Below are 13,913 nucleotides of genomic sequence, written 5' to 3'. Positions count from 1 at the left end.
GAGATGTGACTTTCTAAAGGTCAGATAGCTGTTAATGGCAGTCTCAAGGGTCAAACTTGCATAATTTGCTCCATCTGTACTCTGAGAAGTAGAGTTCCTCTTTATGGAATAGTAGGTTTAATATGGTTATTAAAAACATAAATGGGGCCTGACCTGGCAGTGGCACAGCTGATAGAACATTGGACTGGGACACAGAGACCCAGGTTCGAAACCCCGAGGTAGCCGGCTTGAGTCCAAAGGTTGCTGGCTTGAGCAAGGGGTCACTCACTCTGCTGTAGTCCCCACCCCCCACCCCCAGTCAAGGCACATATGAGAAAGCAGTCAATGAACAACTAAGGAGCCACAATGAAGAGTTGATGTTTCTCATCTCTCTCCCTTCCTGTCTGTCCCTATCTATCCCTCTCTCTGTCTCTCTCTCTCTCTCTCTCTCTCTCTCTGTCTCTCTGTCACACACACACAAAAAATGGGATATAGGCTTTTATTTTTCCTTTAATATGTATTGTGGAATTCAACTGAAACTATAGGAAACTAAAATTAGCACTAGGAGAATCAATTTATTAGATGTGTTCTGAACTTGATATTTAACTTCTATAAAACATATAATAATATAAACATAAAAATACAAATAAAGTGTATTTTATTGGTCATAGAAAGTCCAGAAAAGAACAAAGCTATTTTTAAGAAGTAAAAAATAGAATTGCTTTTAAATTTGAAACATGGGGTGTTTGGTTTTTATTTTAAAATTCTAGGTCAAACAGTTGATTCAACAGGAGATCTGTAGTATAAATTACAAACTATTTGATAACAAACTGAGAGAATTGACTGAACGCATTGGGAAGACACAGTGCAGGAATAAACATGAAGCAATAGCTGATGACCTCTTCGTAAGTTTCTCATTTCATTTGATTTTGTTTCAGTTTTTATAAAGAATAGACTTTGGTGATATTTTATATCATATGCTAGGAAAGGAGGAAAGTAATAAAGGCAAACCCAAATATGATCGCTGGCCTGACATACTAGATTTCTATAGGTAAAGAATGTATTATTATCTCAGCATTACTGGCCCTTGACAAATACTTTTCAAAGTAATCAGCTATTCTGTGTCAATTAAAAGGCTTAAGACATAGGCAGTTTCTTTTAATTCAAAATATATTCTGTATTAGAGCTTGTACAACTAGTTGCAAGATTAATGGGAAGGTTGTTTTACTCTCCTGGGGTTACTTGCTGATTGGTGTTTATACCAACATTAATTTTATTATGGACCAATTAGAAATTTGGTATTTTTATCTTTCATTCTAGAATGTCATCCTAGCATCATACATGATTTTTTTTAATTAAGTTAACATTGGTTTATAACATAAGTTTCAGGTGTACAACATTTTACTTCAGTATCTGTATACACTGTATAGCACATTTACTACCAAAAGTCTATAGTTTCTGTTCATTACCATACTCTCTTTACCCATTTCACCCTCCACTAACACCCCTTCTCCTCTGGTAACCACCAATTTATTGCTTGTATCTGAGAGTTTGTTTTTGTTTTGCTTGGTTTGTTTTTTGTTTAAATGAATGAAATTAATACAATTTTTTTCTTTTCTATCTGACTTATTTCACTTCACATAACAACCTGAAGGTTCATCTATGTTGTCACAAATGACAATATTTCATCCTTTTTAATGGCTTAGTCTATTGTATATATACCACATCTTGATCCATTCATCAGTTGTAGGATACATCAGACATGATTTAAATCTTTGGCTTACAAAGGAATTTCTCATTTATTTGGTTAAGTCTCACAAAACTACTTTGGCAGGTAGTTTTTTCTCCATATCTATCTATATGATATATTATTTAGTACTCTGGTTTTATATGTATTTATTTTTCTCTTTCCTCTAGGCAAAAATAGCAAAACTTCAAAGACGTATTGAAAAAGTAGTGTTATCTCAAAGGAATTGTTTGGAATTAAGCACATTATCCAGTAACACATCCACTAAGGTTGGTATAAACACATGGGAGTTTTAATAACTTTTTTGACCCACTTTTTGATAGTTGGATTATAAGAAATGAATGTTTCCAGACTAAGATAGAAGGATTAAAAGACAATAAGTTGATACTTAAAATGTTCCTGGGGAAGACACCCTTAGGCAACCAAAAGTAAATGCCACTTGTATTACTATAATAAATTGAGTAGAGCACAGTGGTAGAGCGTTGGCCTGGCGTGCAGGACTCCCGGGTTCGATTCCTGGCCAGGGCACACAGGAGAAGCACCCATCTGCTTCTCCACCCCTCCCCCTCTCCTTCCTCTCTGTCTCTCTCTTCCCCTCCCACAGCCAAGGCTCCATTGGAGCAAAGTTGGCCCGGGCACTGAGGATGGCTCCATGGCCTCTGCCTCAGGTGCTAGAATGGCTCTGGTTGCAACAGAGCAATGCTCCAGATGGGCAGAGCATTGCCCCCTGGTGGGCATGCCGCGTGGATCCCGGTCGGGCGCATGCGGGAGTCTGACTGTCTCCCCGTTTCCAACTTCAGAAAAATACAAATAAATAAGTAAATAAAGTGTGTTCTTCTCAAAAAAAAAAAAAATGATAATAAAAAATAATAAATTGAGTAGAGCAGTGATTTGTGATTTCCTAGTAGGCTGTCCCCTCTCCGCACCATTTCATCAATATGAAACATACACAGCAAAGTTTGAAATAATTTTACAGTGAACCCTTGTATACTGAGCACCTAAATATTACCTTTACTATTTTAACATAGTTATTTTTGTCATATTATCTGTCAATCTGTTCATCCCATATGCCATCTTTTATACTTGGTACAATTGTAAGTACAAATGGATTTTGTATAAAAATACACTTTGCAGCATACACATAAAATATTTTAATGTGGGTATCATTAATAAAGTATTATGTTTATATCTTATATAAAATTTAAATAATAATCTTTAATATACATTCACTGGGTTTTTTTCTTGTGGTTTCTTTATTTACTTTGGTATCATATTTATGCTAGTATCAATAAATGGGAAGTATTTCCTTCCCTGTTTTCTGAAAATGTAAGGGTTTTATTCCTTCTGTAATTGATAGTATCCATCTCTGAAAATTATCTGAGTGAGGAACTTTTTTTTTAGGAAGACTTTTCCTTGAAAATACAATTAATAGGTACAGAGCAATTCAGATATTTTTATTTCATCTTGTATTACTTTTGTAAGCTATGCTTTGCAAGGAATTTGTTTATATAAGTTGTTGAATTTGTTAACAAAGTTATTGATAAAATTCCCTTTTTGTAGATATTTGTTGATCTGTAATGATATTCTCTATTTTATTTCTGATATCGGTAAGCTATGTTTTTTCCTTAATCAGTCTTGCTAGGGTTTTTTAAATCTTATTCTCTATCACTTAAATCTTTTCTGTTTTTTATTTTCTTCTTACTTACTTTGGATATAATTTGTTCTTCTTTTCCAGCTTCTTAAGAGAAAAAGAACATTAATTTTTAAACTTCTTTCCTACTGGAAAATATTTAAAGCTGTCAATTTCCTCCTAAGTAGTGCTTTTCTTGCCACTTCTAATCAGCTTCTGAGTGCAAAGATTATAATATCATATTTGATATATTATATTTTTGTTTTTCATCAGTTCAGAATAATTTCTGATTTTCCTTATGGTATTCTTCTTTAATTCATGGGCTATTTAGAAAAATGTGTTTAATTTTTTCAAAGATTTGGTACTTTCCTAGGTATATTGTTTTTACTGATATTTAATTTCATTTTGGTCAAGAAATACTGTGTAAAGTTTCAGTCTTAACAGTTATTGACACTTAAGTTGTTGTCCATGATACAGTTTTTCTTGGTGAATGTTCCATGTATACTTGAAAAAAATATTGTGTAATGTTCTATAAATGTCACTTTTGTGTTAATTGTGTCAAGGTGATTGATAGTGGTGAATAATGGCCCTGAAAAGATGTCTTATGACCTAATCCTCAGAACCTGGGAATATCTTCCTTAACATGGTAAAGGAAGCGTATAGATGAGGAGATTATCCTATGGGCTCAGTACTCATAGGAGTCCTTATCAAAAGGAGTCAGTCATGAAGGTCAAGCATAAGAAAGATGGGACAGTGGAAGCAGAGAGGTTGAAAGGATTGCACTGGAAATGGAGGAAGGGCTGTAGGGCAAGGCATGCTGGCAGCTTCTAGAACCTGGGAAAAGGAAACAGATTCTCCCCTGAAGTCTCCACAGGGGATACAGCCCTGCAAACAAGTTGATCTTGGCTTGGTGAAACTGATTTCAAGTTTCTGGCCTCCAGAAGTGTGATAGAATAAATTACTCTTGTTTTAAACTACCCAGTGTTTGTTAATTTCTTACAGCAGATTCAAGAAACTAATACAGAATGTGGCACCAAGGTGTCTGGAATGCTGCTTTAACAAATAGCTAAAAATGTGGAAGTGGGTTTGGAATGGGATAATGAGTAGAGGCTGAAAGGATATTGAGGAGCAAAATATTTTTTTTAAATCCTGGATTGCCTTGAACAAACTCTTTAACACAAATGTACATGTTAAAGACTGTAGGTGAGGGCTCAGAAAGGAAATGATCACCTTAGAGAAAACCTATACAAAGAGAATACCTAAATCTTCATTAAGAAGACTTGGTGGAAATATGGACATTTAAAAACAGTTGGGCCTGGTTTCTGGTGGTACAGTCGATATAACATCAACTTGGGATGCTGAGGCTACCAGTTCAAAACCCTGGGCTTGCCTGGTTAGGGCACAAGTGGGAGTTGATGCTTCCTGCTCCTCCCCCCTTCTCTCTCTCTCTCTCTCTCTCTCTCTCTCTCTCCCTCTCTCTCTCTCTCTCTCTCTCTCTTTCTCCTCTCTAAAATAAATTAAAATTTTTTTAGAGTTGGTAAAGACTCAAAAGAAAATGAGGAAAGTGGATTCTTGCTACATAGTAGCAGGGAAGCTTTGCTGAATTGTGTCCCACACAGTGGAAAACAGAACTTGTAGGTGATGAACTTGTATTTTTATTAGGCTAACAAGAATTTTGAGCAAAGTATAAGAAGGTTTGGCCTGGCTTCTTGCTGCTTATAGTAAAATATGAGAGGGAAGAGATAAATTGGAGGGAACTGTTCAGCAAAAAAAGAACCAGGAGGACTTGATTTGGAATATTTGAGGCCTATCCAAATTGCAAAGACCCTAAAATGAGGAGATTCTCTGTCAGAAAGGCATGATCTGGAGAGAAAGCCAATGGTGTATCGGGACAAGCTTTTGCTAGTGCCTTGGGAAGATCAAAAGGTCAGAGTATTCAGTCACACAGAGATCAGGCATTTGACTCTTTGGTAAGTTCTGGACTCTTTGTATGAGCTATATAGTTCAATGGCAGTTTACTTTTCAAAATCCTTGCAGTGCTATTCTGGTTGGCTTTTTTCTTCTGGCTCCACTGAACTTCCTGTTCTAATCCCTGCAAGTGCTGCCTGGGCTCCCCAGTGATGTTGAGAGGGCAGTTCAGGAAATGTTGGCCTATGGTCACTGCCACTGCAGTAGATTGGACCTGCGCAGCTGCCCGAGATGTGGAGCAGGGACAATGTTGATGCTTTGGTGGTCCACACCACTGCTGTGCCAAGTTTGGGATGATGGCCACACTGACACTGCAGTGGATTTGGCCCACTGCTCTTCCAGATGTGGAGTCCTAGGGATTGGTTCTGACTGGCTTTTGCTAACATTGCTATTGCAGCCTTTTAGGGCCACTGCTGCCCCAGGTGTCAGGTAGGGGCCCAGCTGGCATTATTGCTGCAGTGAATCTGGCTGCTGATTCTGCTGGTATGGGGTGGGGGGCTAGCCAACCCTACTCTAGGTTTGGGGAGGACAGGTTCCTGGCCTTTCTGGCACTCAGTGCAGGATATATACATAGATAATAATAAGAAAACCCAGGGAACTCACTGTGGTGTTGCTCCTCAACCTTGAAGTGCCCAGGAAGCCTACCATCTTCTTTCCACCTTTCAGAGGCATTTTATTAGTATTCAGTAAATTATTTCCAAGGTATTTAGTTGTACTTAGAAAGGAGGTGCAGGGGAAAGTGAATCTGTCCGCCTTATCCTGGAATTAAAAGAAAAGAATACCAATATTTTTTGCTACTGTTTTTCTGATGTTTCAATGTATTTCTACATACAAGATCTGTACATGTAATATAATAACATTTTAGAATTCTGCCTTTGTATACTTGTATTTTTCTTCAAGTTATACATCAGAAAAGCCCATCAGTTGGGCAATCAATTTATCCTTTTGTGTTGATTAATATACACAGATATTTAGATACTTCAAGTTCTCAACTAAAGCACAGGCTCAGTTTTTCAGCTCCAAGTTTTAAACCAAACTCATTGAGGAGAAGAACAAGTTGAAATTTTATTTATTTATATTCTTCATACATTATTAGAAGTATCAGAAAACTAAAAGAGTTTCTTTGTTAAATTCCAATATTTATTCCTAAAACTTAGTCTAATAGGAATAAAATGTATCTAAATACTTAGATCAGTGATTTTCAACCTTTCTAACCTCATGGCACATGTAAACTAATTACTAAACTTCTGTGGCACACCAAAAAAATATTTTTTGGAAATCTGACCCCAAAAAGGGTATGATTTTGATTTATTCACACTGGACGGCTATTGTTGTGTTGGCTGTTGTCATTTTTTTTTTATTTGATAGTCTAAGGGAAAAGAGGTTAGTGCCCCTAACTAAATAGGTACTGCATATTTTCCAAATTCTTGTGGCACACTGGTTGATAATCGCTGACTTAGCTGTTTGTTTTTCCTTCCTTTCATTCAAGCTGGAAAGTTAATTTGTACTATCATTTTTATTTCTCTGAAGTTTTTTTTAAAATTCATTTTGACAGACAGCAGTCATGGTGGTCATCAGCTGTTGAAATATGTATCATTTAATATATGTTTTACCATTTGCTTTTGAGACTATTTGGGAAACATTTTCTTAAATTTAACCTATTATCAATTTTGTGTGGAAGAACACACTTGGTAACCTTCTCCTCAACTGCTTTTACCTCACCCAATCAACAGGTTGTAAATTCAGACACTGTGAATTTGGATAGGAACCCAGAGTCGGCTAGTAGTACAACTGAAAGACAAACTTCTGTGAACTCTGAACCTTCTGACCTTTCAGAAAAAGCAAGTGAAAATACTGATTTGATACAGGATTATGATGAGGATGTCTGGGAAAGGTAGGCATTTCCATAAGAATGCATGAACTTATTTATCTAAATATATACTTGTAAACATATAACCTTTTGTCAGTTAAACATAGAATAGCTTAAAGCTTGACATTTTTTTTATTATGAAAGAATGGAATTGGTTCTTCAAAGCTTTTATTCTTGTTTTAACAGTACCAAACAGTGCTAAATAAAATTTTGAATTGGTTAGGTGCCAGGTATTGTGATGCTTTCCAATCAGCTGGAGCACTAATGGTTTCCAATTATACACATGGAAAAGTCAAGACCCTATGAAACAGTGGTTTAAAAAAATACACAGAGAATTAAGACTAGGGGAAAAGTGCCTAAAATTACACTTGTTGTAAGTAGTATCATGATAACTTCAATTATAGTGAATAGGTTACCATAAATTATTTGCATAATTGAGTCACAAAGCAACTGAGACAACTTATCGCTGATCTAGTCTAAAAGATTTGGGGCTTATAGCAAAGAAGTAGTATAGTCTAACAAAGAAACGTGATTGGTAATCCTAACCTGAATTGATTTTTCAAGGAGGTGGGGGTGCATCTTAATGAATCATTTTCTCTTCACTAGTGATTCTCAACAGGTTGAAGCTTTATAATATTTATTTATTCTTAATGTTTACATTAAAATGTTTGATGGTTTTATTTTTATATGTTGTTATACCTCAAATAAAGGAATAATAAATATTATTACTGTTCTTGGATGATTCAGGGTATGTATATAGGAAATCCAAAGGAATTTACAGATAAATTCTCAGAATTAATAAGATTTTAGCAAGATTGACAAACTCTGATATATAAGAAATCAATTGTATTCTTATATATATCAGATATAAACAGGAAATAAATTTATTTATTTATTTATTTATTTTGTATTTTTCTGAAGCTGGAAATGGGGAGGCAGTCAGACAGACTCCCGCATGCACCCAACCGGGATCCACCCAGCACGCCCACCAGGGGGCGATGCTCTGCCCATCTGGGGCGTCGCTCTGTAGCGACCAGAGTCACTCTAGCACCTGGGGCAGAGGCCAAGGAGCCATCCCCAGCACCCAGGCCATCTTTTGCTCCAATGGAGCCTCGGCTGCGGGAGGGGAAGAGAGAGACAGAGAGGAAGGAGAGGGGGAGGGGTGGAGAAGCAGATGGGCGCTTCTCCTGTGTGCCCTGGCCGGGAATCGAACCCGGGACTTCCGCACGCCAGGCCGACGCTCTACCACCGAGCCAACTGGCCAGGGCAGAAATAAAATTTTTAAGGATTCCAATAACATGCCCTGGCCAGTTGGCTCAGTGGTAGAACATCAGCTGATATCTAAATGTCCCCAGTTCAATTCCTAGTCAGAGCACACAGGAGAAGTGCCCATCTGCTTCTCCTCCACACCCCTTCCCCTTTCTCTCTCTCTCACTCTCTCACTCTCTCTCTCACTTGCTCCTTGCCTCCCTTCCTCCTCTGCCTGCCCCCCTCCCCAACCACAGCCAAGGCTCAATTGATTTGAACAAGTTGGCCCTGGGCTCTAAGGATGGCTCTATGGCCTTTCCTTGGGCATTAAAAATAGCTTGGTTGAGGTCAGAGAAATGGCACCATGAGGGGTGCTCCTTATATCTCCCCTTGAAATTTCAACAACTAAAAGCACAGAAAAAAATCTCAGGAGCACCTGAAGTATACACACACCAAACAAAGGTATGATTGGGCGAAAAGTGGCTAAATATTGGGTTGGGGAATAAGTTCGTAGCGTTTTTATATTTTATTTTACAACGATTTGTTTGCTGTTTGGCAAAGGGTAAGTATTCATTCGATAAAAATCTTTCTGCTCTACAAAACTATGTTAATTGTATTTTTGAATTATTTAATTTTTTATTAGTTTTGAGGCTTAGAAATGGAATACCCAGGAGGCAAAAATCAACATTTTCGACGCCTGCTTTTCTTTGCTTTTCATCGAGGTCAAAAAGCTGCCGAAGCAGCCCGGGACATTTGTGACATGTATGGAGAAGGTGTCATAGGCGAGTCTACAGCACGGAAATGTTTTGCAAAGTTCAAAAATGGCGACTTTAGCCCTGGCTGGTTGGCTCAGCGGTAGAGCGTCGGCCTAGCGTGCGGAGGACCCGGGTTCGATTCCCGGCCAGGGCACACAGGAGAAGCGCCCATTTGCTTCTCCACCCCTCCGCCGCGCCTTCCTCTCTGTCTCTCTCTTCCCCTCCCGCAGCCAAGGCTCCATTGGAGCAAAGATGGCCCGGGCGCTGGGGATGGCTCTGTGGCCTCTGCCCCAGGCGCTAGAGTGGCTCTGGTCGCAACATGGCGACGCCCAGGATGGGCAGAGCATCGCCCCCTGGTGGGCAGAGCGTCGCCCCTGGTGGGCGTGCCGGGTGGATCCCGGTCGGGCGCATGCGGGAGTCTGTCTGACTGTCTCTCCCTGTTTCCAGCTTCAGAAAAATGCAAAAAGAAAAAAAAAAAACAAAAAAACAAACAAACAAACAAAAAAAAAATGGCGACTTTGACGTCGATGACATGTGCCGCAGCAGAAGGCCTTCCGAATTCGAGGAAGAACTGGGAAATGCTCGAAAAGAATGCCACGGTCAACAAGGAGCTCTACATTGCCCAGCTACACCGCGTGAATGAGGCTATTCGACTGAAAAGACCTGATCGACATGGTCAAACCATACTCCTTCACGACAATGCCAGGCCCCATGTTGCACAAGTCGTCAAAGCCACACTCCAAGAACTCGAATGGGAGGTCCTTCAGCATCCGCCATATTCTCCGGACCTTGCACCGACCTATTACCATCTTTTCCACTCCGTCAAACCATATGAAGGGCGTTACCTTCGATAACAAAGAGGTCCTTAAAAACTGGCTCAACAACTTCTTTGACACCAGACCAGGCGATTTTTGGCGGAACGGCATCAACAAATTGGTCGAGAGGTGGGAAGAGGTTGTAAACAGCAACGGTGAATATATAATTGATTAACTTATTGATATAATTATTGTTTTTTGTTTAAATAAAAGTCTTCTGTAAAAACGCTACGAACTTATTCCCCAACCCAATATATAATCCACTCTGAAGGAAATATGATGGAGAAAGGGGTATTTTGCTTTCCTCACTGATCTGGGGAAGGAATGCTTTCGTCTGAAGCCAAGCAAAACAGAGGTCAGAGGCCAAGGGAAGAAGCTGGCTTAGGATGGAAGATCAAACAGAAGAAAGACCACACTAGCTCTGCCTGAGATCATGGACGTGGGGCAAGCATGGGCGGCAGGCTCCAACAATGATTTCCAGTACAGGGTGCCCACGGGAGCCAGCATCCCAATGCCAGTAGCTTTGTGCGATCCCAGCCCCGTGATCCCAGGCAGTGTGCGAGTGGCTCCACCCGGCACCACTGGCATGGGTGCGTGAGTACATGGGCTGGAGGGCATAGCCCAAGATTATCAGTGATAGACATCTGCATGGGCTGTTGCCAGCATCTTTGTGCAGTCTCAGCTCCACCACCTGCACGGGACATGAGCAAACGCCGGATCTCTGGGCCTAAGACTGTCCCGGCAGGACGCCTCTGCAGGCCTCCATTCCCGGCTCTGACTGAGGTCACAGGTGCTGTCCACCTAAGTGGGTGGGTGTCAGCCTCCATGTGCACAGCTGAAGGTGTTGGGGGCTAGGTGCACACATGACTTGCTGCGGGCTACCAAACCATGTACAAGGAAGAAGCCTGTGGAGATTAAACACACAGAGCGGTGAGGCGTACTAGACATGCCCGGGGGCCCTTAGAATGGCACTTGATCTGCAATTGGCTCCCAGTCCACAACATGCCGAATCATGCAAGACCTGTCTGCCAGCCCTTAGAAAGGCACTAGATCAGCAATTGGCTCCCATACCTGTCTGCTCTCGCTGGTGGCTCTGGTTGGCACAGCCTTACCCAGACCTGTGCTTTGAGCAGTACTGGAGGAAGGCCTGGCTGCTCTTAGAGCCTCTTGCTCTGCAAGCAGTGGCTGGGGCGAACCTCACAGCTAAGTCCCCAGGCTGCTAGCTCGGGTGGGAGAGATGTGGGGAGAGGCACCTAGAAAACTGAGTCTCCCATTGTCGGAGCCTCCAAGCGACACAACAGCAAACTTCTGCCCAAGAGCCCCACAGGGCAAAAGCCATCATACAGCGCCATCTGCTGGAAAAAAAGGAAGAAGCTACCTCTTGAGGAAAAAATTACATTTTTATAATGTTTTTCTTTTTTTTCCATTTTGGTCATTTTATCTTCTTTCCTTTTTATTCTTTCCTGTTCCTTTTAAACTTCATTATCCATAGTTGTTACACTTTTCATTCTTGTTTTCTATGAGGGTTTCATTTCAAAAACCTTTACTTTTTTTTTTTCTTTTTCTTTCATCCAATCATTTATCAACAAATTATTATATTTTGGATTTATATTTTTCTTTGTGGCATTTTGCATTTCTTTTACTTCATTTTTTAACTCTTCTGTCATCTTTCTTCAGTTCAGTTCATCTACAGAGAACTCTTTGTTCTCTGTAGTTTTTGTTCCACTCATCATTATAGAATTTTCATTTTTTCACTGTATCTTTTCCATTTTTATTTTATTTTTAATTATCTCTCATTAGTGTTACTAACAATACCACTCTCAAATGCCATTAAAGAAAAAAATCAAATATCATGGATAGAAAAGACAAAGATGTAGCTCAGATAAATGATGAAAAATCTCTAGAAAAAAATTCCAATGGTTTGGAAACATTGTAGTTAAATTACAGAGAATTAAAAATTGAAGTCCTAAAAATACTCAGGAAAATACAAGAAAGCACAGAAAGGCAATTTAGAGAGCTCAAAAAACAATTTAATGAACTAAAAGAATACTTCACCAAGGAAATTGAAACTGTAAAAAGGAACCAAACAGAGATGAAAAACTCAGTACATAAACTGAAAAACGAGATAACAAGCTTAGCTAATAAAACAGTCTGGATAGAGGAGAGAATTAGTGCCATAGAAGACAGGCAACTAGAGATATTACATAGAGAAGAGGAAGGAGACTCACAAATTTAAAAAAATGAGAAAGCCCTACAGGAATTGTCTGACTCCATCAGAAAGAGCAACATAAGAATAATGGGTATATCAGAAGGAGAAGAGAGAGAAAATGGAATGGAGAACATATCAAACAAATAATCGATGAGAAGTTCCCAAGCCTGTGGAAAGAATTAGAGCCTCGAATCTAAGAAGCGAACAGAACACTGAGTTATCTTAACCCAAACAGACCTACTCCAAGGCACATCATAATGAAATTATCACAAACCAATGACAAAGAAAAAAATCCTCAAAGCAGCCAGGGAAAGGAAGAATACAACATATAAAAAGGAAGGCCCATTAGACTATCATCAGATTTCTCAGCAGAAACTCTCCAAGCCAGAAGATAGTGGACCCCAATATTTAAAGTACTAAAAGAGAGGAACTTACAGCCAATAATACTATATCCATCAAAGCTATCCTTCCAATACAAAGGGGAAATAAAAACATTCACAGATATAGAAAAGATGAGGGAATTTATTACCAGAAAACCCCCACTTCAGGAAATACTAAAGGGGGTTATTCGACCAAATACAAAGAAAAGAACAAAATCACAAGTAAAAGCTCCAACAAGATCACAATAAAAACAAGAATAATCTATGTAACAAAAACAAAAAGGGAGACGACAAAAATTAACAGGAACAAAGGAAGATGGGAGTGCAGAAGCACTCATGAGATAATGTACTACAATGAATAAGATATATATCCTTTTTATTACTTAATGGTAACCACCCCTGAAAAAAACACTACAGAAACACATGGCTTAAAAAAAGAAGGAACAGAGAAAAGAAGTATAGAATACAACCAAACAAAAACAGATGACAGAAAAAAAAAAAAAAGAATCAAACAAGATACAGAGCTATCAGAAGCAATATATAAGATGGCAGTAGGAAACCCTCAAGTGTCAGTAATTACATTTAATGTAAATGGATTGAACTCACCAATAAAAAGACATAGAGTAGCAGAGTGGATCAAAAAAGAAAATCAAAAAAAAAAAGAAAATCCAACTGTATGCTGCCTTCAAGAAACACATCTAAGCTATAAGAATAAAGAATTCAAAGTGAAAGATTGGAAAACAATTCTCCAAGCAAATAATATCCAAAGAAAAGCAGGTGTAGCCATACTCATACTTAACAATGCTGACTACAAGACAGCAAAGGTAATCAGAGATAAAGATGGTCATTTTATAATGATAAAGGGGACACTGAATCAAGAAGACATAACACTTGTTAATATATATACACCAAACCAAGGAGCACCAAAGTATATAAGACATCTACTAACTGATCTAAATATATATATATATAATCATACTTGGAGACCTCAATATACCGCTGACAGCACTAGATTGTTCATTCAAACAGAAAATCAATAAAGAAATATTGACCTTAAACAAAACACTATAACAATTGGATATGATAGATATCTACAGGACATTTCATCCCAAAACGCCAAAGTATACATTTTTCTCCAGTGTACATGAAACATTCTCAAGAATTGACCATATTTTGGGCCACAAAACTAACATCAACAAATTCAGAAAGATTGAAATTAAACCAAGCATATTCTTTGACCACAAAGCTTTGAAACTAGAATTCAACTGCAAAAAAGAAGTAAACAAATCCACAAAAATGTGGAAATTAAATA

At 38.7% G+C, this 13,913-nt stretch overlaps 1 protein-coding gene across 1 annotated transcript in view; it reads left to right on the top strand.

The window, feature by feature from the left end:
• The window catches only part of ATF7IP2 (activating transcription factor 7 interacting protein 2), a 79,762-nt gene that overhangs the window by 29,834 nt on the left and 36,015 nt on the right, over positions 1–13,913 (top strand). The window contains exons 4-6 of the mRNA XM_066379975.1: positions 750–884; positions 1,897–1,995; positions 7,058–7,218. Coding sequence (XP_066236072.1) covers positions 750–884; positions 1,897–1,995; positions 7,058–7,218 — 395 coding nt within the window. The remainder of the gene's footprint in view (positions 1–749; positions 885–1,896; positions 1,996–7,057; positions 7,219–13,913) is intronic.

Source organism: Saccopteryx leptura, chromosome 4 (genome assembly GCF_036850995.1).
Source record: "Saccopteryx leptura isolate mSacLep1 chromosome 4, mSacLep1_pri_phased_curated, whole genome shotgun sequence".
Classification (NCBI taxonomy): domain Eukaryota; kingdom Metazoa; phylum Chordata; class Mammalia; order Chiroptera; family Emballonuridae; genus Saccopteryx; species Saccopteryx leptura.
Note: the sequence above shows the minus strand (reverse complement) of the source record. Positions and strands in the feature narration are given on the sequence as shown.